This window comes from Megascapheus bottae, chromosome 12, assembly GCF_031878675.1.
Source record: "Megascapheus bottae isolate mThoBot1 chromosome 12, mThoBot2.hap1, whole genome shotgun sequence".
NCBI lineage: Eukaryota > Metazoa > Chordata > Mammalia > Rodentia > Geomyidae > Megascapheus > Megascapheus bottae.
The window spans coordinates 33,381,594-33,407,801 of NC_143520.1; the positions used below are offsets into that span (position 1 = coordinate 33,381,594).

Genomic DNA, 26,208 nt, shown 5'->3' on the forward strand with positions numbered 1-26,208 from the left:
GATTTTTCTGCCCAGGCTTGCTTTGACCCAAGATCCTCAGATATCAGCCTGATGAGTAGTAGCAAGAGGTTAACTTTTTTTGATCGGTTGTGGGACTTGAACTCTGAGTCTAAGCACTGTCCCTGTGCTCTTCAACTCAAGACTAGTGCTCTACCACTGGGCCACAGTGCCACTTCCAGTTTTCTGGTGGTTAATAAGAGTCTGGTGGTTAATAAGAGTTTTCTGGTGGTTAATAAGAGTCTCATGTACTTTAGTGTCTGGCCTGGCTTTGAACCTCGATCCTTAGACCTCAGCCTCCTTGGTAATGAGGATTACAGGCGTGAGCCACTGGTGCTCTTTTTTAGTATAAGAATTTGGATACATTTTCTCCTACCCCCTAGTAGTTCATAAGATATTTTATTCTCTTATAGAAGGTTGAGGTGAGCCAGACAAGGTGAAGTGAAGGTAAGAATTGAAGTGAAGGATAGGTTGAAGGAAGATTGAAGTGAAGGATAAGGATTGTGGCTTGAGAGGGCTGATGAGTATGTATTTAGTATTACCACACTAAATTCACAAGAATATTTTAGGTGATGTACATTGCAGAAGTTCTAGATTTTAAAACTCTTGGGAAGTATAATTATAACAATATATGTGGGACCGGGAGTTTGGCCTAGCGGTTAAAGTGCTTGCCTAGCATGCATGAAGACCTGGGTTCGATTCCCCGGTACCACATACATAGAAAAAAGCCGGAAGTGGTGCTGAGGCTCAAGTGGTAGAGCTCTAGCCCTGAGAAAGTCCAAGGACAGTGCTCAGGCCCTGAGCTCAAGCCCAGGACTGGCAAAAAAAAAAAAAAAAAAAAATATATATATATATATATATGTGGTCATTATACTTTTAATTAATTAATTAATTAATTTAAATCTATTTATTTATTGTCAGTCATGAGACTTGAACTTTGGGGCCGGGGACCTGTTCCTGAGCTCCTCAGCTCAAGGCTATCGCTCTACTCCCTGAGCCACAGCACCACTTCTGATGCTATAAAATAAACCAGCATATGTAAAATTTATGTGTCAATAGTAAATTTTTATATGTAATAACATTTATATGTTAATAATTATTAAACATTTACATTTGTTCTTTATACTCCAAAAAGCATAAAATATTTTATGTGGTGAGATCATGTGTCTTAGGTAATGTTTGATGGGCCAAGATTTGAATATGAAGACCATAGGTCCTGTTATTTTATTTACTTTTTGGTACCAATGTTCTTTCTTTCTTCCTTTGAAAAAGAAAAGTAGTTAAACTGCATTCTAGTGGCTCATATTTGTTACTTAGAAAGCTGAAATCCAGAGTATTGAAGTTCAAGATCAGCTCTGACAGAAAAAAAAAAAACTAGTGTTTATTTCCAAAATAATTAGTAACACAGGAGATGGGATTTAAGTGGTAGAGTGCCCAGTTAGCTAATGTAAAGCTTTTAACTCAATCCCTGGTATTGTTTGGAACAATTGGTTAAAACAATGATATTAGCCTATTTTTGTTGTGCAAATATAATTCTGTGTTATATCCTAACTTCTCTATTTGCTTCTCTGTTTGCTTCTCTATTTTCTAACTGGATCAACTAATCCAGTTTTCTTCCACTGAGCTGCTTTGCAGCCTGTTTCAAAGAGATGAAAAGCATTAGAGAAATGCCACCTCAAGAAAGCAAATACATTATTTATTTTGTCATACATTTATAAAATACATAATTGTTGAGGTGAAGTATTTAAAAATTCCTTTTTTTCCCGTAAATATAAGCCTACTTCTTAAATGAGAATTGGGATCTCTAGATTGATAGTGAGGGAACTGAATTTTACCCTACTTCTACTTCTAAAATTAAAGTAAGTTGACAGATCAAACAGAATATAAAACTACAGGTGAATTTCAAAATTCATGGCTCTTACAGATATTCTGTAAGGATTTAAGATTTGTGTTGGCTTAGAATTTAGTTGCTTATCCTGTTTTCCCATTTTTCTAATTTTTGTTGACTTTTACTCTATCAGTACTCTATTAATAACTTAAAGTAAACATTTCAATTTATACAAAAATCTCTTTATTATTTCCTATATGTTTGTTTCTCTGTGCTAGTAATAAAAAAAAACTAGTACTTGAGAAAAGAACATAGTAAAATGTGCTAAAATATACTTTTGCTTGGTAAAGTAGACTTCAGGAATAAAGGGAGGTTATTCATAAGAAGTACAGTGCTGCCTAATATTTATTTGCTCAAAACTTTCATTACATGAAAGCAATGTTACTTTAAAGACAGAAGAAATAAACTTCCTATATCCTCCTGATTGTCTTTAGCTCTATGACAATTTTTTAATATCTTGTATATACCAGATAATGAGATATCTATTAGGAAAATAATGACATATAGTCTTCATCCTCTGGATTTTCACAGACCCATAGAGAAACAGGATGTGGATATAGAGTACTATATATACTGCACAGAGTAGAAAGTTGTGTTGAATAGAAGTTCAGGGAAAGGCTTCATAGCAATAATGACTCATGAGCAAAAGTTTTAACAAAATCTCAAGTGGACACCAAAAGAAAGCTGGCTGAGGAGAAGAATAAAGCAGCTATGTGAGTATGAGTACTTTATATAATTACCAGGCAGCCTGTGATATGGAGCCACAGCAATAAAAATGGGAGAAGGAAAATACAACTGTGGCAGGATAAAGGACAGGGCCTGAAAACCAACTTTGGCTGCCATTTATAGGCCTTAGGATTTTGTCTTCAGTTGATGGAGACATTGCAGGTTTTTGAGCTAGTCCATTCATGATCACATTTTCATTTTGAAAATATTTTTGTGATTGGCTTTTAGAGAATGATACAATGAGAGCAAAGGGGCTAGGCAACAATTTGAGTAACAACTTGTATTTTCTAGTGTTAAAAATTTTCTATTGATGTATAATTATGCTACATCATTTAAAAGTGTCAGCAAATTGAAAGTATTCAGTAAAATTAATTCATTCCTATTTTTATAGTTTGAAATTATTAAGGAATGTACCTTCTATCTGTCAAATATAATGTAACCTTTCTATTAATTGAAATAAAAAACTAAAAAAAGAAATTATTCAGTAAGTTAATAGCAATGAAGAGGTTAAAGAGGGTTGGTATTTTATTTGTCAGTAAAATGAAACAAGTAGTCTTATTTACAAAAGTCTTAGTTACAATTTGCTTTATATATGAAATGTATTAAAATATAAAAATGAATTTATATTTATCAATTTATTTGTAGAAATTTTGCATATATGAAAATAATAATGGTAGTTGTTGATGATACATTTGAGATTTGAATATTATAACTAAGAATTTGTATTAATTCAAGTCATGGACTAAATTATAGTTTAAAGCAGAAAGTTAAATCCCAAATGAAGAAAGAATAAGCATATTTGTCTGAGATAAAAGACATAAAATTGTTACTTTGCAAAAAACATGTATTCAAAAGATAATTGCAGCTCATAATTGCAAAAGTACATTAAAAATTGCTTTAAATTGTTTTACCAACAGTGTAGCATCCATGGCTTTCTACCAAAGCTGATTTTGATGTATATATCTTTAGTTCTTTGTCATTATAACTGGAAACAAATGTTAAACTTTAAGAATAAGAACATCTGTAACATTGTAGAGATATAAAGTATTGGATTGCTTTATACTTAATGTTTTTTCCTCAGGTTTTGTTTCTGTATAAGTATATATGATAGGGTAATATGCAAATAGTGCAATCAAACTAATGTTTATTAGTTAATAAACTTCAGCCAAATGATAGAATACTGGATGATTTTTTTATTAGGATTTATCAGCATATCTAACTAAGAAATAGATTTGTTCCTATTAGCCTTATGTGGAATATGTCAGGAGAAATAGTTGTAAGATTGTATGATTGTTATTGTGTGTTATGCTATACAATACATTAGCTTAAGATTTTGTTGAGGTGTTAGGAGTTAGCTCTTGTTGGTTTATATAGAAGCATTTAGAAAGTATAACTTTTTAGCAGAATCTATAAGTCTTATACTTTTTGTAAGATAAGGGGATGCATTATTTTGAGGCATTTTTTAAACAAAATATTACTTCATACTCAGTGGGTTTTGTTAAAGGAATCTGTTTCAAAGCAGAAAACTTTTCATGCCTGTTTAATTATAATGTAGGTTATTTTAACAACTGGGGTTTCCCTGATGAATCATTAAAACAAGTGAGTAGGCTGGAAGGCAATGCTAACTTTCCTTAGCACTGCCTTATATTACTCTGCTGGTAACCCGCTGCTTTTAAAATGTGGCCTTGGTGTATTGGAGTCAGTGGGTGGAGGTGCAGAACAAAAGGATAAAAAAGTGTCAGTAAGTTAACACAGGGTAAAACTCACAATGCCTATCATAAAAGCCTACTCAAAATTTACTTTCCCCAAATTTAAATCATCTAGTATTTAAGATCATTTTCTCTCCCAGTCTCACTAAAAAAATAGTGTATACTTGTATATAGCTAAATAAAGACATTTTCAGTAATGGATTGTTTTTTTTTTGTTGTTGTTATTTGTTTGTTTGTTTGTTTTTGCTAGTCCTGGGCTTGAGCTCAAGGGTTGAGCAGTATCCTTGGGCCTTCTCAAGGCTAGAGCTCTATCACTTGAGCCACAGCACCACTTCTGGCTTTTTCTATACATGTGGTACTGAGGAACTGAACCTGGGTCTTCATGTATGCTAGGAAAGCACTCTACCACTAGGCCAAACTCCTAGCCCAGTAACTGAAATTTTAAGACATCAAGTATATGGAGATTTTTCTGTGAGATCAGTCATATATGTATTGTATTAAAATTTGAAGTCATCATTACTGAAACTGCTAAGTTCCTATAACTAATAGCAAAAGGCATCTATAGATTATATAGATATAGCACAAGAATTCCTGTGATTTAAAATTATTACTGGTAGTTTGTTGGAAAAATATTTAATTACTATAGGTAAATGAGTTGACATTGAATATTGAAATTATGAATTTCTAATGTGATAGGGTTTCTAAAATTATCCTAATGCATGTATACTTAGCATATGTTTTTCAGTCAATAAAAGGACCACTGCAGATTTCCTATGTTCTGTTAAAATATTTTTTTCAGTTGCCACAGAAATTGTAGCTGCAAGCACAGGTAGACAAAAATGTAGTTCACCTTGAAAAACTGATCATGGTCTAAGGAATAAAAAAATTGGGTCAAGCCTAAAATAAATTCAGGTATAATGACAAAATGTTTTAATAACATTTCAAAAACATTCACAGAATTGGTTTCAGGCTACTTTTCTTCTCTGTTACTAACACATTATTGAATTTTTAATTGAGATGATGCTAATAGCACTTTTTCATTTTGGTCAAAATATATTTATTTATCTAATACTGTTCTGATTTTATTACTTTATTCCTCTCTATTCTTATTAATCTTAAATATAAATATTTGAAAGGTAGATGATTCACTAATAGACGTGTTGGTCCTTTTAATGATCCTTGGAAAAAGACTTTGAAATAGCATTTGAAAGGGTATAAAATTCTATGTCACAGTACCATTTTGATTCATTTTATATTGCCAAATTTAACATTTAGCATTTAACTATGTACCATTAAATCATAGTATTGATAATGAATTAAACTTTCATGAAATTTTAATAGTATAGTAGATTGTCCGTTTATCTGCTGTCATTGGGGAATAAAATGTGCTGAAGAAATGAGTTTTCTTTAACTGTTATAGAGCTTACTTGTTTAAGCAGAAAAACCAAACACTCATTGAATTGTATCTGAAATGTTCTTTAGTTTGCATGTATGGGATGGATGTGTACTGTAATTTTCTTTTTGTCATGAAACAATTTTTTTAATTTTTTCAGTCTGCGTTCAGTTTTAGGAACATTATAGCGAGCCATAATTCTTTCTTTTTTTTTTCTTTAAAATTTTTTTTATTGTAATTAGTAAAAGGGTTACATGATATTTGCCAGATAGAAGGTGCATTAATTCACATACATTGATACCCTTTCACATGTCTTGGTACCCATTTCCCTCCCCCACCCACACCCCCCACCTGTCTTGGTTGTACTGTAATTTTTATATCCTGAGGTGCTCTTAGAGCCATGCAGATAGGGCATGGGGTTTCTTTTTGGTATTTATTTTGCAACCTATGATACACACACACACACACACACACACACACACGCACACACACATACACACATAATGGCTTGCCTCTGGTTCTCATAAGTTACTTGATTTTTAACCAAGTCATTAACTCAGTCACCTAAGGAAGATATATGATCCTGTGTATGCTTATCAATATGTTTTGTCACACGAATAGCCACAGGATCTAGCCATCAACAAGAACCTGTCCTTGTTTTAGGGTTTTCACTTTGATTATGGAAATACTGCTACTAGTCCTTCCAAACACTTTCTCCTTGCTTTCTATTGTTAGTGGTTCAAAAATGTTTGTATTCGTCCTGAATATTTGTTAGCTTCTGTGTTATAAGGACATTATCTGTAGTTTTCTCTAGTATTAAAAGCAAAAGTTCTCTCCCTTTACATTTTACACTTTTAAGGCAAAGTGGTTTTTACAATCTATTGCCTATTTGTTTCAACCAGTGTCTTCTGAAACAGAATTCAAGCAAAGGGAAAATATTTGAATTTTTTCGTAGTATGCCATAATGACATTTGGTTTGAATCTTATGTGTAAACCTCAGTTCCCTGCACCTTTTGCTCACATCTAATGGGAGTCATCTTTGTTCCAGGTTGTGCTTCAATAAGACTACGGGGAGGAACGCATTTTCTATTGGAGAAAAAGTTGCAGTAGAAGTAAGTGGGGGAGCTGCCAGGATATGTCTGTCTCTACAAAACAAGCAGAACAAATTTCCATGAATCAAAGCCACTAAGTATAGTTTTCAGAGATGGTAGGACATAGTTACCTTCCCTAGAAAAATACTCCAAATGCAGGCACACCCAGTGGCCAGTTGAAAAATGCGCAAGTAAATACTAGTTCTAACCTGTACATTTCACTTTTCTTACTGAGCTATTAAAGGACTGGAAATCCACTATAGCTATAATCTTTTTTTCCTCTTTTCTATTTTCGACCTCCCACATGCGTAGTGTTCAGTTCTGCTTACCAAGTGCTTTGAATCTGCTGCAGCACCTACATGTGCTGCTTCCACAATGGCTGATGCTTTTCAGATAACACATTTCACACCCATAAGAAGCATCTGTAAAATAAATATATGACATGATATGTATGTTAGATTAGGAATAGAAATGGGTGGATTAATGGAGAATCAGAAAGCTTTCTTTTCTTCTAGTATTGATGTTGCTTTCTTTGAGGTTGTATTGAGTAAAATATTCTTTAGTGAGGCTTATATCACAGTCCATTACTTGGGGCAATATCTCAGGCTACTTGTGTGAGTATTTTAGAGATTGTTAAAGGATATACATGGAATGCAGTGTCAGGATTAGGTCAGAGGAAATAAAGCACGATAGTAGATATCTGTTATTTGATCTTTTTAGAAAAATTAATGTTAAACTTTTTAATCTACCTTCCTGGAAACTTCTGATATAACTTTAAAAATTCCCTCTCAGTTATTTTCTAGAAGTTTCTATCATTGAAGGCTTAAAAAACACAAATTTATTGAATGTAGAAGGCTTTTGGACACTGTCATATTAACACGGAAATGTATAGTTTTACTAAAAGAATTGAGCTCTGTGTAGACCAGCCTCTGAGTTTATCTCTTAAGCACAAAAACTGTTGGGCTCTTTAAATCATTTTTAAAATGAAAGCTGCTGATGAAAAATGAGTAATTCCTCATTACAGTTCAGATGCATGTTTATACCACTTTTCCATACTTGCCATGCCATACTTGCTATACTTTTCCATGCCATGATTGAAAATTACTGAATTTAAAATGCTGGAAGATTCAGAAGCTACTTTTTTATTAGAGTGATTTATGATAATAGTAGGAATGACTAAGTATCTTATTTCTATTTATAAGACAAGTAATTATCCAGTTTTGCATTCATAACACACCTTTGAATTAGTGTTTTGATCTCCATTTTAGAGAAGAAGAGATTGAGTCCTACAAAGTTAGAGATGTTGTCCAAGGCCATACATTTGGAAATACAACAGAAATCAGATTCAAACTTGTATCTTCCTGCTGAACATTACTTTTTATTTTTATTTTGTGTGTAAGAGAAACACACAGAAAAACACACTACCAAAAGCTTATTGGAAGATTAAGACAAGAAGTAAATGTTTTGCCCATTTCTTTGAGAACCATTTGGGACTTTTTGCTTTGAAATGCTATTTAACTATGCATTACTTTGAGAAAGGTGAAGTACAGTTTTATTAGTGGAGCCATGGAGCCTAATGATTTTATGGAACAATATTATTTTAAAAAGCAGTATACTATTTAATGAGTAGTATTTACTTTAGTCATAAAAGAAAATTCAAACATCTGGAATAATTTTAAAGCACTACAGCATTTGTGCACAGAAGGATGTTTCTCCCTTCTGTCTTACAAGAAATAGCATATAATTTGAAAAAAAAAGCATACAAAAGGTTTTATATTTATACTTTTTTTTTTTTTTTTTTTTTTTGCCAGTCCTGGGCTTGAGCTCAGGGCTTGAGCACAGTCCTTGGATTTTCTCAAGGCTAGAGCTCTATCAGTTGAGCCTCAGCACTACTTCCGGCTTTTTTCTATGTATGTGGTACCAAGGAATCGAACCCTGGTCTTCGTGCATGCTAGGCAAGCACTTTAACCACTAGGCCAAACTCCCGGCCCTATACATTTTTTTTTACTGAGCAAATAAACAAAAAATAAATATTAAAATGAAAAATTGATAGTGCTTTGTGGTGAAATTTTACTATTTCTGCAAGTACATCATTATTAGTACTTTATTCCAATGGGTTTTTTGTTTAGTGAAAAGTGAGAAACCTTGCTGATTCACAAACATATAGCTTTACTCAACTATTTTACTGTTCCTTTGGGGCTACAATATTGCTAACAATGAGGAAATGAGTAACAAATATATTGTATTTGATGTTTTGATATGAATTTTTTTCCATCAAATATAAATTTATTAAAGAATGGGTGATAGTTTATTTCAAAAACGGAATAATATGAGAGTTCTAGAGTCAGAATATTTATGATCTGAAAAGAGCATTGCAGATGAGACTGAGGCAGGAGGATTGTGAGTTTGAAGCTAACCTGGGAGGCATAGTGTGACACTATCTTAACAACAACAACAAATTTTAGTAAATGATAGTCTTATGAGAGCTGTAAAAGTCACATAAGATCTAAAGTTAGAATAGGTTCAACTCCAAACTTGCCAGGAAGTGAGAGATCAAAGCCAGACAGGGCTTTAAGCTTCTAGAAGTAGAAGACAAACTAAGAATCATAGAACTACAAAGTACAGTCACAGAAATTTAAAAATACTTTTTTTTTTCTGATCTGGGTTTGAACTGAGGGCACTGAGTTCTCTGGGCTCTGTCTCTGAGTCTCTGTGTTCAAGGCTAGCATTCTATCACTTGAGGCAGAGTGCCACTTCTGACTTTTTCTAAGTAGTTTATTAGAGATGAATCTCAGAGACTTTTCTGCCCTTGCTGGCTTCAAACTGTGATCCTCAGATGTCTGCCTCCTGAGTAGCTAGGATTCCAGGCATGAGCCACTGGCACTAGCTTTTATTTTTCTTGTTAACATAAATGTTACTGATTACAAAATTTTTAGATTTAATTATTAAATATAAACAGTAGGATAAGTGAATTTTTCCCTCCCTCCCTCCCTACTTCCTTTCCTTCCTTCCTTTTTTCTTTTATTGAAAGAGGACCTTATAGCATAGGATGGCCTTGAACTAATGATCCTCTTATCTCCTTATCCTAAGCAGTTAGATCATAAGCTTGAGCCACCAAGCTTGGATCTGTACTTCTTTCTAATTATATGGCTTAAATTTTGTTGAAAAATATTGTGGACTAGGTGTGAGGGGCTATGCCTGTAATTCTAGCTAGTTGGAAGGCAGCCATATTAGTAGGATTATATTTTAAGACTAGCCACGACAGCAAGTAGTAAGACTATGTCTCCACCTCCAAGTCAGATATATTTTTATGTGACTGTAATCCCAGCTACATTGTTAGCTCAGGTAGGAGGATTGCCATCTGAGGATGGCCTCAGGAAATAAATGTGAGACCCTATCAGGGGAAAAAAAAAATGAAAAAGAAAAACATCCTAAATATCTCCCCTCCCTACCCCATATGTTTGTGTATACACAGACACACATGCCTTTAAAAATAGTATTGTATATTTAAAAATTAAAAATGTTTTTGTGATTGTGAAGGCTTGAACGGGCCAATGAGTATTCTCATCATTGAGGCGTTCTATGGGGGCTCCCATAAACAGCTGGTGGATCTACTCCAAGAAGAGTTGGAAGACTGTGCCGTCTATACACTTCCTGCGAAGAAATGGCATTGGAGAGCCCGGACAGCAGCTTTATTCTTCTCTCAGAACATTCCTTTCAGTGAGCATTACAGGTAATGAGAACTGAGGGTGCATGTACAACTTCTTTATAATGCACTACCTGCAGTTAGGATGTTGCTTTTCTATTCATGATTTTGAGAAATGTCTTCATCTATGTAACTGATGGGAGACTATGGTGGATACTTCTTCATAATAGCAAAGAATTGGAATGTACTTAAATGCTCAGAACATCTGCCTCATAGAAAAGTGGCCTCATTGAGAAACCTATCAGTCTTTTCACCATTCTTTGTGATTTTTATTTTGGGCATGTTTGTGCCCGTGGGAGACTTTGCTTGACAGGAATGAAGCATCTTATGCTCATAAGAGGCGATTTTGTTGTTGTTGTTTTTGTTGTTGAAGTTAGCTCCCTAACCTCTGATACTTTTTGTTGTGAGTACACTGTTTTCTTTATTCTATTTATATTATGTTGTTACCAGAGTTGATAGAACCAACAGGATATAACCAGGAATTTAATGACTGGTGAGGTAGAGATAGACGCAGCAATGCAAATGATATGAGAGAATAAAACAACAACAACAAAGAAATTGATTTCACAAACTTATACTGGCATACTAGAACTACTAACTTTCTCCTTTTTTCCTTCCTTATCTTCTCTTGTATTCTATCCCTCCCTCTATGTCTTCCTTCCTTCCGTCCCCCATTTCTCCTCTTCTTTCTTTATTTTCTCTCTTTTCTTAGAGTCATTATGCTTCCTAGTCTGGGTTGGAACTCATGATCCTTTTGCCTTTGCCTTCAGAGTTTTGGGATTACAAAGCCTAGCATACTTGGATAATTTGACTCACTCTTGAAGAGTGATTAGATAGTGTCACAGAATTCAGTTCTGGATACTGATTGATTACAAAACTACAGAGTATTAAAAGGAGCCATATTGAACACACCACATCAATGGTGAAAAGGCAAGGAAAACGTTGGGAAGCAGGGGACAGAGGAGATGGAATCAGTTTGAACATTTCTACCTCCTTATTCACTACTAGATACTTCCATAGGTCTCTCAGTTATTAAATAGTGCTAGACTCTCATGTGGTGGTTTACATATTGGATGCTTTCCAAGGCTGGGTTCCTCTGTGTATGAGTGTGTTGGTTTACATAGGAGTGAGGAGTGTCAGGCACATATTGAATGGAGTTAGAGAGGAAAGGCCTGCTGCAAATTGTACTGCCCACCTTGGTTCCAGTAGCCCAACCCATCTGTTAAAATGGACTGGCCATAGAAGTACCACAGTTGTGATTTATATGTAGAATATTGTTCCAAGCAGTAATTTGGGGGATATTCAGAGAATAACCCATTTTATATATGAAAATCATGTATTGTTGCTGATAATTTAGATTGTCTGGTGAAATAGCAGCACTCAGATTATATTCATTGTATAAGTCAATTTTTTTTTTTTTGCCAGTCCTGGGCTTGAACTCAGGGCCGAAACACTGTCCTTGGGCTTTCTCAAGGCTAGAACTCTACCACTTGAGCCACAGCACCACTTCTGGCTTTTTTCTATGTATGCAGTACCAAGGAATTGAACTCAGGTCTTCGTGCATGCTAGGCAAGCACTCTACCTCTAGGCCAAATTCCTGGCACCTGTAAGTCAATGTTTTATGTGGTGATATCACTAAGTGTATATTGTTGACTCACTGATAGTAGAAGAAATTTTAATGAGCATTGACACAAAAGTTGCAAAGATATGCCTTTTTCTGTGTTAACATATTACCATTTATAGTTCATCACTTTATATTTTTTACATATCTGAATTGCATTTTGGCATCACAAATTGTATTATATACTATTTAAGGTCAATTAGTCCTTGTAAGCACATTTCCCTTTGACATTCCCATTGATTTGGGGATGGAAGTGAGTCTTTTCTATAACTGTATGATCTCAGTTTGATTATGAAGTTCTTGTGAATTATAGACCTATGTATATTTATGTGTGCATGGCTTTCCAGTAAACACTCTGTGCACATGGCTTCTCTACCAGTTTTGAAGCCTGAAACATTTGAAGTGAAGTGTCATGATACTGTTTGAAGTAGCCTTATTTGGGAGATGGATTTCTAAAAGATTCAGTTTTGTTATTGCTAGTCATAACTCAGTGTCGAATAATGGTATGTGTCATCTTTCAAGCTCAGCCATTTAGTCTGCACAGTTAACTGTAATAATCCAGTGAGACATTGCACATACATACCTCAGCAATTTAATGTATAGTTATATGTGATAACTTATCTACTCTACCAAATAACCCTCTGTAAGTATGCAGAAACAGCAGCAGTTTCAAAACCTAAGCTAAGTTGAAGAATGTGCTTAGTCACTTCTAGACCAAAGTGCAAGAATAACTTTTTATTATACCAGATAAATTTGATTTCTTTAGAGACTTTAAAGATATGAGAAGTGTTTGCTTTCCCCTTCTTTTTATACATTTGGCACATAAAGTCATAAAAATTAATAAATACCAAATGATTAAGCACCAATAGCCTAGTATGGAAAATTACATCATCAAGAATAATACTGCTTGTAGAGGTTTATGCCTGGTCATGACAAATACCTTGAACTGTAGGTATATTCATATTTTTCTCAGCTTCTGCACAGTTAATTGTCATTTTCATAAGTTTCTTGTAAATATTTTGCTATTAAATTAATAAATACTACAGTTTAAATAATCAGTGTGATTCACTTTTATCTTGAGAGCTAAAAGAATACTTGATGAATCATGTTAGGGCTATTCATTTTTTGTTACAGATTATAAAATTTCAACAAATATTTTTTTTGAAAAGTAGTTGGTAATTATTGTAATTGGCCTCTGGAAATTTCACAAAATTTAGATTAAGTTTCTGATGAAAGGTTTTAAATTTTGTGTTTTGAAAGGAGTCATTTGTCCCAGGACCAAAGATTTACACTTTCTTAGGATGCCTTAGAATAGGCATGAAGAACATGTTCATTTTTCTTCCTGCAGTATCTTTTCTGAGATGAAAGAGTAACTGTTAAAGTCACTTTTCACTTTCAGATGCTTATATGTTTTGTTATGTGTGAAGTATTATGGCAGTTACTGATAGTTGTCTCTATAACATCTTTTCTTTCTTGTTAGTAGAAACGATTTTCTTCTGGGTAGCAAAGCACTCAGCCCCTGGGAGTAAAGCTTCATTCATTCTCTTTTGCCAAATTGCCACAATGGTAGAGTTATTAGTCCCAAGTTATGGCAAATTGGGATGTCTTTTTTTTTTTTTTTTGCCAGTCCTGGGCTTGAGCTCAGGGCCTGAACACTGTCCTTGGACTTTCTCAAGGCTAGAGCTCTACCATTTGAGCCTTTTTTCCTGAATGTTAATGTGGCTAAAATTTAGCTCAAGAGATTCTTTTTTAGAAAATATTTTCTTCTTCTCCCAAATATACTAGTTGCTATGAAACATTGATTTTGGGAAAATGATCATTTTAGATGATACTGGTTTCTTTTCTTTTCTTTTCTTTTTTTTTTTTTTTTTGGTTGGTTGTGGGGCTTGAACTCTGGGCCTGGGCACTGTGCCTGAGCTCTTCATCTCAAGGCTAGTGCTCTGCCACTTGAGCCACACTGCCACTTCCAGTTTTCTGGTAGTTAGTTGTAGTTAAGAGTCTCATAGACTTTTGTGCCTGGGCCGACTTTGAACTACAATCCTCAGATCTTACTCTTCTGGGTAGGTAGGATTATAGGCATGAGGCACCAATGCCAGAAATATTAGTTTATTATGTATGATTTTTATTGTTAGCCCTTGTGAATAAAGTTATGAGTTAAATGACAGATGTAGTTGATTAGTAAGGTTGTGGTTTCTAATATTATTTCTATTTCTGATCTAGCAAGTTACTATTCTATGCTTGAAGTTTTGCCTCTTGACAAAAATATAAATAATTCAATGCTATTTTTATAGTGCCTTTTTAAAAATTGTATTTTATTGTCAGGATAATGTATAGAGGGGTTACAGTTACATTCGTCAGGTGGTGGGTACATTATAACCTATATACCTCTTCTCATGTTCTTGTCCCTCTTTTATTTCCCCCTCCCCCTGCAGTTATCTTGTTTTGCCCCTTCCCTTTCCTATTTCAAATAAACCAATAAGTGTATGTACAGTATACCATTATACAAATTCAGATACAGTAACCTCATGAGATTAACCATAAGTAGAAAAATAGAGAAAAGAAATAACTTCACATAGTACATTAAGAACAGCAGTCACAAAGATAAACCCTTGTTTCATTAACCTAGAGTTCATTTCGTTTAGTCTTATCCTGTATGACCTTATGTACACAGCTTTTGAGCTATTGTGGTCCTCTGTTAGGCGAATCCTAAATGTGTACTAATTATTACAAATGAGAGAAACTATATTGCTATGCTCCTTTGGGAGCTTGCTTCATGTAATATGGTATTTTCCAAGTATTTCTATTTCCTTACAAATGGGGAAATATTATTCCTTCTGATAGCAGCACAGAATTCCATCATGTATATATACCACATCTTTTTGATCTGTAGGGAATCTGGGTTGATTCCATATCTTAGGAGAGACTTCTCTGAAGAGGAAATAAAAATAGCCTATAGACACATGAAGAAATGCTTGACATCTCTGGCCATACAAGAAATGCTAATCTACGCAACTTTGAGATTCTACTTTACTCAAGTTAGAATTGGCCATAATCAAGAAATCTAATAACAACAGATGCTGGCGGGGATGTGGTCAGGAGGGATCACTAATACACTGTTGGTGGAAGTGTAAACTCATTCAACCACCATGGAAAGCAAAAGACTAAACATAGAGCTCCCCTATGGCACAGCAATTCCACTACTTGGCATTTACCCAAATGTCCAGAAGCAAGGCCATACTAAAGCTACTAGCACAATGAGTTTCATTAAAGTAATACAATGCCTTTTCAAAAATTGTATCTTTTAAAATAATTAAACACTTTTAATCATCATGTATTCCTTTTATAAGGGTGCATCATAAGTTGGTGATATGAAAGGTAACAATGAGTCTGGTGTTGAGGAGCACGTCTGTAATCCTCCTAAAGTCATGAGATCATGAGTGAGAACAGTGTGCACTACTCTGTCCAAAAAAATATAAATAAGTAAAAAGGATCAATATATGTTTTATTTTCATACAGTACAATCACTTTGTTGTTGTTGTTTGTTTGTGTCATTCTTAGGCCTTGAACTTAGCCCTCAGAACTGACCCTGGGCTTTTTTGCCCAAGTCTCAAATTCTACTACTTGAGCCATTTCTGGCCTTTATAGATTTAATTGGAGATAAGGGTCTCATGGACATTTCCTACCTGGACTGGCTTTGAACCTCAATTCCTAGATCTTAGCCTCCATGATAGCGAAGATTATAGACATGAGCTACTGGTTCCCAGCTTGTACAATCCTTTTTTTGTATTTTTTAATCTCTATATAGTAAGTTGAAAAACATTGAAAAAGCTGAAACAAATAATTAACATATTGAACCCTTACCATTCAAGAGGCATTCTGCATTCCCAAGAGTTGTGTATAATTGTCTGGGTTTTAAGGGGAAGAAGCAATGGTCAAGTTACTTTCGTGGATTTTACAATTACACTAAGATAGTTGATGATTAGTATGAGATTTTAGCTTTAGTCTGCCAACTTGTAATGTTCACATATATTTTGCTTATATTATACATACTCTCTTACTTTGCAGTCATAGAAAGGGAAATGAGTTAAATCTAAGTATTGTTTTGTTAAAAAAATACATTATTTAAGGTTGTTAGGAGGGATGGGGGAATGATGAAAGGGGTAACACTGGTCAAGATGCATTATACTATAATTGATATGTTGAATTGAAATCCTTTTTTAGGATATGGAAACAAGAGGGTTATTTTGTATAATAGTTGTTCTTAATGTACTGTTATTTCTGTTGACTTTTTTTGCCCTTATGGTTAATCTCATGTTACTGTATCTGACTTGGTTACCTGGTATATTGTATATATGTTTATTTGAAATAGGAAAGTCTCCCTTTCCCTCCTCCCATCCCTCCCAATCATCTTGTTTTCCCCCATTCCTTTCCCTATTTTAAATAAGCAAATAAGTGGTTATATAACATACCAGATAACAAATATACAGTAACCAAATGGGATTAACAATAGGGGATGTGGGGGGGTAAGGGGGGATAGGGAGTGAGGGGGGTGAGGGAGGAAGAGAAAAGAAATAACTTCACATAGTACATTCAGAATAACAATCACAAAGATAAACTTGTTTCCATATCCTACAGTTCATTTTGTTTAGTCTCATCCTATATGACCTTATGTACATAGCTTTTGAGCTATTGTGACCATCTTCTAGTAGAATCCTAGATGTATGCTAATTATAACACATGAGAGAAACCATTGAGCCTATGTTCCTTTGGGTCTTGCTTACTTAATATTTTGTCTGGAGAAGTATTATAGTTCTTGAATCTTACTGTAGTCTGGAAGCTTGAATACAGCAGCCTTAGGTTTGTAAATCTGTGACATGTTCATATTTCCTTAGCACATTACCTTGTAGTTTTCAACCTTGGAAGTTTTAGGTCATTTGAGTTTTCTTCTATTGAGGCTTTTTCTTTAAAATACAAATAAGAAGTTATATATGAAGCCTTTTAATGATTATATAATAACATCTTTGGGCTGCTCAATACCTGCTATTCTCAAATTATGATTAGATTAGTATTGTACAGTTTTCGGTGGCTTTTCCACTTACTAGAGACAGCATTGCATTACTGCTCAGATCACAAGCCATATATTGTTAGTAGTTCTGTGCATCTCTTATGGTTTGGATGATGTTCTCTGACATTATATAAATAATTTTGTCATTACATGCAATGTAGCATCTCATAATCTCACCATTATGTGACTGCTCCATTTGTGAGAACTGGTTGAGAGATTCCCCATCACTTGCTCAGCCAACCAGCTTCCCTGTCTTATACTGCGTTGTTGTGAGATTGTGCTTTAGTTCGTTTTCATATCAATCTTGCTGTCTTGTCCAGCCACCCTCCACTAGCCTTTTAGATTTGTAGTGCAGGTTCCTCCACAGTATTTTACCTTAGTCATGTTTTTCCTGACTGTTCAGTTTATTCACTTGGACTTTTTTGTTGAAAATGTTGCTGACAATAACACTAAAGATTAGAATGATTCTGAGAACCAAATGATGATTCAGTTTCTTCTTTTCTTCTGTCCTTTTTACTTTCTTTACCCCCCTCTCTCTTACACGCACACATACATGCACATACATACACGCACATATATATAACTATATGCACAATTTTTAATTACAAAACTAAAATTTAAACCTGTTCTCTGCTCCCTAAATGATGGTTTGTAAGGTTCATTGTTTTCTACTTTTCTTAATGTCCATTCCTTAGTGCTCCCATGAAGGAACATACTCCAATAGCAAAGAAAAAAAATGCTTCCTTGTTATGTTATGTAGTTTATTCTTTTCACAACCTGCTAATTCTAAAATGTTTGTATTGTTAGTAACACATACTGTTAATTCACTGCTTCCAAGAAGTTCAAATACTGCAGTTTGACTTTAAGTATATGCTTTAATATTCCTTGTAGCTTATTTTAAAATAAAATAAAATATCACATGTAAGGTTCTCTACAGCCCCCCAGATAATGGTTCATATGGATACAAGACATTATTTCTAACAAATTCTGTGCTTTAAAGACCTCCTGGGCCAATCTCTTATATATTTACTTTTTGAAATCTGACAACTATATTTTAAAACACAAAGTGAATGTTTATTACACTTTCATAGAGGGTAGAAAAATCATTATTTTTAGTGAATGGGATGAAAAAGGGAAAAATAGTGAAAGAAATCCCTAAATAGATATAAAATATACCATTGTATGAAAGAGCTTTGACTGTGAGGTGTAACCTTTCATAATTTTGCTTTTATAAGGATCGTGCTTGATTTTCACATAATAATTGACACTTTTTTCTGATTTTAGAGTACTTGGTAACTTGATTGTTTTAGATGTTCATTATTTTAGTGTGTTCATCATAGTTAATCATAAGATTTAATTCTGTATCTATCCTCAGTACTTATTTGAGAAAAGTTTTCTGCTTTCACTTAGATTTTAATCAAAGAAGTCATGTTGGCTTTTGCTACTGTAAAATGTATATAGATGTGAATCTCTGACATGATGTATATGGGCCTTAAACGGCAGTCTTCAGATTTTTTTGGTCTTTTTTCCCCCTTTAAGCCACTTTACTTAAGGAAGATTTGTTTCATTTTTGTTGTTACTATAAAGGTGATGTATACAAGGGTAGCCATTCAGAAGTCAGGTAATGAGTGCATTTCTTTTTGGAGAATATTGCCCCTTATAAGGAGGCTTTATTAAGGAAGTTTTCACAGTTGTTTGTTTACTTAGGGTGAGATTTGGCCACATACTCTCTTTTGGGTACATTGTTTTGTACACTAATTTTTGTCTCCATATCTTCTGTTCATAGACCTCTGTTGTTTAGGCACTGACATTAAGTCACAATGGATCTTCTGGGTTTCTGAGCTGTCAGCCTGCATGAATAGTTATGAGGGGAAGTTAGGAGATGAGTCAGTGTAACTACACACCAAAAAACCCCCGTGTCCATGTCAGCCTTTGGTCTTTTTAAAGAACATAGTCTCACATAGTAAGTGTATTTCTTCCTGTAAAGCTTCTATGTTTTTCTTTCTTCCTTATATCATACTAGTAATAGAAGTTTAACATTTCCCTTTTACAAAGGATTATGTGTAATTGAGAGATTTGAAATCCCCTGTAATAGTTATCTTGTTACTCTGGTAAGCTTGTTTTCATTATTCTTTTCTTTTTTTAAAAATCAATATATATTATGAATTAGTACCTGTATTAGCACAGGTGATACCAAGCCAAAATTGATAACCTTGGACATATGGAGTCAGCATATAATAAGTCCTTAGTTAAATTCTTGGTTGATAGAAAGAAAACTTAATGCCCTATTCACTTGCTAAAATTCCTAGCTTTGTTAAAACCATGCCCCATTGAAAACAGGCAGTGGCTTCCCATTTCCATACCACAGAAACATGTGCTGTGGCTTCTAAGATGCTAGCATTGCCTTTCTTTCAGTTCCTTTTTCTCACAATTCTGTTGTAGCAGCATTGGTCTTATTATTTATTTTTTGTTTCTCTTTTTATTTTTTTAATTATCCGTTATCTTATTTTTATTTATTTTTTAATTCTCAAGATAATGCATAGTGGGGTTACAGTTACATTCCTCAGGTAATAGGTGCATTACTTCTCACACATTGATACCCCCCTTATGTTTTTGTCCCCATTTCCTCCCCCCCATTCCCTCCCAATCATCTTGTTTTCCTCTCTTCCCTTTCCTATTTCAAATAAACAAATTAATGTATATACATATACCACATAACAAAGTCAGATACAGAAACAATATGAAATTAACCATAAGGGCAAAAAAAAAAAGACAAGCATAGTACATTAAGAACAACAATTATACAAGAGAAAGCTCTTATTTCCATATCCTAAAGTTCCTTTCATTTAGTCTCAACCTGTATGATCTTATGTACCTAGGTATTGAGCTATTGTAATCCTCTTCTAGGAGAATCCTAGATGTGTACTAATTATTACAAATGAGAGAAACCATTGAGTCTATGTTCCATTGGGTCTGGCTTAATTCATTTAATATGTGTTTTTCAAGTCTTTCCATTTCCTTAGGAATGGGTGATGTCATTCTTTCTGATGGTAGTATAGAATTCCATTGTGTATAAGTAGTATTGGTCTTATTATTTAGAGTAAAAATGTTGAGGTTTTTTCTACCTCTGGTCCTGTTCTTGACTAGCAACATGTACCTCCAGCATTTTATTTGGCTATTTAATTATTTCAATGTCTGTCTATCTATCTTCAAATGGTCTTTAATATCTTTAATTGTACATATACATAAATGCATTCACTAAAATACAAATTACTTACATTTCAGAGAAACAATATACTACAGAGAGGAATCAGCAGTGCTGAATTTTAATTCAAACTCTGTCATCATTTATTTTAGTCCGAAAAGGTTAACTTTCAAAATTTAGAATTGTTTTCTTTTTATCAGTAATTGGAAGTATATTGTTTTATTTATTTCTGACTTATATGATGTCATGAACAAGTAATTAAAATTTAGAACAATATTTAAGAAACAAAAAGGATAGTTTTGTCTCTCTCATTCACATTTGTTATCAGCCATTGCTTCCTTTAACCTGAAAATTTTTTCCTACTCTTAGTTGTATACCTCTTCGCATTTTTGTCAATTATATATAGCTTTTATTTTTAAATTTAAAGACTTGGGGAATATATTCTTGGAACATTGTTTTTGTATTTTAGAAATAGCTTTGATGTGATTTCTTGGATTTTAGTATTAGAATTTCACAATTATTTATCTTTTCAAACAGAATATATTTGACCTTTAAGTTGCCTATTTGTCTCTGTGGACATAGAATATGAACACCATATTCACATGATATTACATTAGAGCTCATATAGAACAATTACATCTGTAGATAGGGCAATGTTCACTAAAGTACATAGGAGAATGTTTAATTTTTGTATGGCAAATTTTGAGGTATACCTAAGAGTATATTAGAGATTTTAGTAGATGAGAAAAATTAAAAGAATGCATGAGAAGAAAGCAGCATTGTGAACAAAATTGTGGACACAAAAAATCTTGGGAAATGTTTGGAAAACGAAGTTTGGCTTAGAATGATCATAGTTTGAATAAGAGAAAGTCATTGGGGAGCAGGTTGGAATGATAAGCAGATTGTCTTCTGTCTAAGGCATGTATATTCTTTAATTCTGATGCCAATTCTAGAATTTGAACTCAGGCCTTCTTTGTTTGTTTGTTTGCTTGAACTCAGGGCTTATGAGCTTTTTACATTGGAAATAAGAGTCACTTGGACTTTCCTTCCCTGGCAGGCTTTAAATTGGGATCCTTGAATCCTTGAATCTCAGACTCCTAAGTAGTCTGAGCCATTGTCCCCTCAGGTTATTGGGTTCATTTTTAAAATTATTGGTTGTTTTTGTTTTGCCAGTAAGTTAGAAATAGAGTATCCTAGACTTTTCTGCTGGGCTGTTTTTAAATTGCAATCCTCAAATCTCAGCTTTCTGAGTAGCTTGGCTTACACATATGAGCCACAGACTCTAGGTACAAATACATTCTTGAATTCAAGATTAGGACTTTGCTGAGCATTTATTTTTAGTGGTAAGTTTCGTGTAAAGACTCTGTTACTCAGGAATCTAGGTTACATGTGATTGAAAGCCTTAAGGAAAGTATATTGGGCCATGTATCTGCAAGTCCTTGGGTATTTTGAAGACAAGGAAGTCTGGATCTTAGTGATTTATGTCTGCTGTTAGGTGTATTTTTTTTTTTTTTTTTTTGTTCTACTTGTTTTGTTTTGGCTATATTCTGAAGCAGGTTGCATGGCTCACTCTTTAAGCTAAGTATACTACATTTCACCAGGTAAGTTGTCTTTCTGAAAACTAGTACCTTTTTCTTTTAACAAGTCCCAAAACTAAATGAGTGCATTTTTTTGTTTGTTTAAATCATTTGGCCTTTTAATTTGTTAATGCAGCAGAAGGCATTTAACATCAAAAATGGCTGAATTTGAGTTACATTATCACTGTGGAATTAAGGTGTGGAGTCAATCCAATTCAAGGCACATGATTTGAATGCAAGAGAACAAAAGAAAAAGTGTCCTGTTGGGCTTCAAGGAAAGTTGGATGATGTTTTGCAGACAAACACCACTATTGATCTATTCAAACTGAATAGACTGAACAGTACAGGCTGAAGACCATTGATGATGGTGGAAATGATGAATTCACAACATTTAATGCATAAATAATGATATTTTAAATGACAACAATGACATTAAGAATACAGTGTAGCAGTATGAAAAAAATTCATCTTGTTTGTACTTCTCCAGTAATGACATTGGTCTAGTAGTTGAACTGAAATTTACCCCTTTTTTTGCCTATGAAAAAAATTGAAAGCCAGTACTCTTGGCTCATACCTGTATTCCTTGCTACTCAGGAAGCTGAGGTCTGAGGATTGTGGTTCAAAGCCACATTGGGTAGGAAAATCTGTGAAACTTTTATCCACAATTAACCACCAAATACCTGGAAGTAAAGCTGTGGCTCAAGTGGTACAGTCCCAGAGTTGAGTGGAGAAGTGAAATGACACCACCCAGACCTGAGTTCAAGCCCTAGAAATGTCATAAAAAAAAGAATTGATGTATAAATTTACTTAGTCATTTTTACACATCTAGTTGTAAAGCACTTCATTGATGATAATTATTTTGAAAATATATAAAGCTAATTGCTAATTGTTTCTATTTACTCCATGTATTTTCTCAGTGAGTTTGCTTTGGCAGGAAACTCCTTCTCATATGTAGACAGTGGTCACATGAGTCAGTGCTTCTAAAGCAGTCATAGAATAATGTACATTTCTAGGGAAATCCCTTATAACTTGGTAACTTTAATTTCATATTATTAAAGAGGTTTTGAGGATTTTAGCCTACATATATTTTTCTGTGCACCCAGCATTTATAGATATTTATTTACATACTAATTATTTTAATAGATTCCCAGATTTTTAGAAGATGAAATTGGCAATGATGTGAGTAGTGAGATTTTACCTGCTATGGTAAAAATATTATCTGAAGGGCCGGGAGTTTGGCCTAGTGGTTAAAGTGCTTGCCTAGCATGCATGAAGACCCGGGTTCGATTCCTCAGTACCACATACATAGAAAAAAGCCGGAAGTGGTGCTGAGGCTCAAGTGGTAGAGCTCTAGCCTTGAGAAAGTCCAAGGACAGTGCTCAGGCCCTGAGCTCAAGCACAGGACTGGCAAAAAAAAAAAAAAAAATATATATATATATATATATTATCTGAAAACTTTTGTTCTTTAATATGTTCAGACATATATTTTACATACATTTCCAATATTAAGATGCATTGCATAATTAGATGTCTAATCTGAGAGGAGTTGTGGTAAGTACAAATTTCTTAGAATTATTAAGAAAGTTTGGTAATGATTTTTTTTTTCTTTTTTGGCTGTGGCATTTTCTAGACTTCTCTGGTTCTAGGAAATAAAGAACTGGAATAAAATGTTTTTGTCTATTCTAGAATTTTACTGGATAATGTATTTTTGAGGAACTTTTCAGATATTTCCATTCAGTATTGTTTGCTTGTAATAATAGTACTTTTACTTTTTTAAGAATTTAGGCTTGAGATGGACATACATAGCAACATGATATATCTAATATATTAGAAAAATGAAGAAAATTTCTGAACTAATATATTGTAGCCTGGTTTTGTTTGCTACTTTTGTTTACATTTTACAGTGTAGTGATAATGGAGAAATCCCTTCTTTACAAGTTTATCTATATGAGTCACCTGAAGTCTTCTTTCTAATGAAGTGGTGCCATCTGGTTCAGTATTTCCACACTTCCAAGTTTGGACATTTAGTTTGTACTCACCAACACTTACCTACACTGCTGTTTTGCTTTTCATCATGCTTTTAAAAATTAATAAGTATATCTAACCAAGAATGACTGCTTTTTGTAGACATCAAGTGTTAATTGATTGCTCATTCATTTAGTCTTACTAACATATTTGCTCACAAGTCCAAACCACAGATTAGGCACATAGATACTGACTAATCCTGACTTGCAAATATTAGCCCACACAGTGTGAATTCCTTCAGTGTTTAGGTTTTCCTAGGAACCCATGATGGGTTTCAGAATTTTCTCTTGTGCCTGTTTATTTGTGATATTGTCAAGTACTCTGGAAGCAAAGAAAAGCACTGGTCTAGGAATCGAGGATTTGAATTCCAAGTCCAATTTACCCACTCACCTATATTAAGGGTAGGTCGCTTTCATTGTCTTCATCTTCAACTTATTTTTTTTTAAGATCAAGTCAAATAATCTTTCAGGCATAGCTTATAACCTTCAGTGCAAAATATCATTGTAAATATTATTGGATAATATAGTTGGGATTTGTCCTGGTTTCTAAAAAGCTTATTTGTTTTGAGTGTTGATTTTTTTCTTTTATTATCTTTAAATAGTTGTACAAAGGAGTCTCTGTTCAACAAATCAGTTTATGGGTACAATACGTTTAATCAGTGTCACTTCTTCCATTTTTCTCCCTATCTTTCCTAAACCCACCCACTATTTAATGTCTAGCCTTTAGTTTACTTTTAAATAATCTAAAGGGTAAGAGAGATGACATAGAATTAATTCTTTAATGAAAACCTAATATTCAAAGCCTAGAGCTGTAACGTATGCTACATTTGTGTTTTTAGCTACAAGTATAAGATGTTTCCATCTGTATAAATTATGGAATCATTCAATCAAGCTAGTTAGCATATCTATTACATCATCAGTTTTCTTTCTTTCTTGTGGTAAGAATATGAAAAATCTATTTCACCAATTTTGAAATATACATTAATTATTGACAATGGCTATACAGTTACCATTCAAAACATCACTAAAAAGCCTCTAACTGAAATTGTGTACCCTTTTAAGTATGATGGAAATTTATTAATTGATGGGAAAAATTTAAGATACTTTGTGATTTAATTTTGCTTATTTTTTTCTTGTAGGAAAAGACATAACTTTTTAATCCCTTAAAAAAAAAAAGACTGTTGTTCAGTTACAAGTCACTCTGATAAAATATCTGAGATAATTGGATAATGAGATAATAGGACTATTTTATTTTGGCCTAGAGTTTCCCAGGGTTTAGTCCATGGTTATTTGGGCTTGTGACAGACAGCACAGTACATAATGATCTAGGAAACCTCTTCACTTTATTACAGCCAGGAAGCAGGGCGATGGGGGGGTGGAGAAAAGAAAAGAACAGAACAGGGGCCAAATTCCATTATCTCCGTCAAGGGTATACCCTAATTGCCCAGAGGAAAAAAATGAAACTTTTTCCTATCCAGTTCACCCTTCTGAAATTTCCACCAACTCCTTTTAGGAACATAGGCTCATAGACTTCAACATATAGACCTCTGGGAGAAACTCAAGACACAGGCTGTAGAAATTTCAGAATACATGTTCACATTTGCTAGTTGAGGTTAAAGGTATAAGCTTTGGGAAAGGTGGAGAAATATATCTGATCATCTTGGTACAGAAAAATCTCTTGTGTGAGAGATATTCTATTTGATTCCTTATTTTAATTGGTGAAAGAATTAACATAAACACAACTCTACTTCTTCCAGATTATTCTAAATCAGTTGTGGGAAATATCCAACACTTGGGTTTATATGAGGTTGGCGAAATCACTATGTACACGATGGACAGACACATATGCATTTCATTGACTACCTGTGTTGATATTTTTTATGGCCTGTGAATGATGTTAAAAATATCCAAATAGTCCTTGCCAGAAGAAAAAGAGTTCTTCACCCCTATCCTTTGTATCTTTTTATTACCTGTTGCTTTCACCCCTTCTTTCAACTGTTTTGCCAGAGCAGCTAATTGAAGTAGCAAATAAGTTTGAATAGTTATTAGTATTGTTTTACTTTTTGTCACTAAAGAGCAGAATTAATTGATATTACATTAATACATTACTTTTAGACAGCTTCAGTAATGGTAATGGAGTTGTCAGTATATGAGTTGGTGAACAAAAAGGAAAAGTTATACATAAAGCAATGGATATCATCATCAT

The 26,208-nt window shown here is 33.8% G+C and overlaps 1 protein-coding gene across 1 annotated transcript in view; it reads left to right on the forward strand.

The window, feature by feature from the left end:
• Positions 1–26,208, forward strand: part of Qtman (queuosine-tRNA mannosyltransferase) — a 285,302-nt gene that overhangs the window by 19,949 nt on the left and 239,145 nt on the right. The window contains 2 exon segments of the mRNA XM_090342867.1: positions 6,762–6,825; positions 10,345–10,537. Coding sequence (XP_090198993.1) covers positions 10,359–10,537 — 179 coding nt within the window. The 5' untranslated portion in view covers positions 6,762–6,825; positions 10,345–10,358.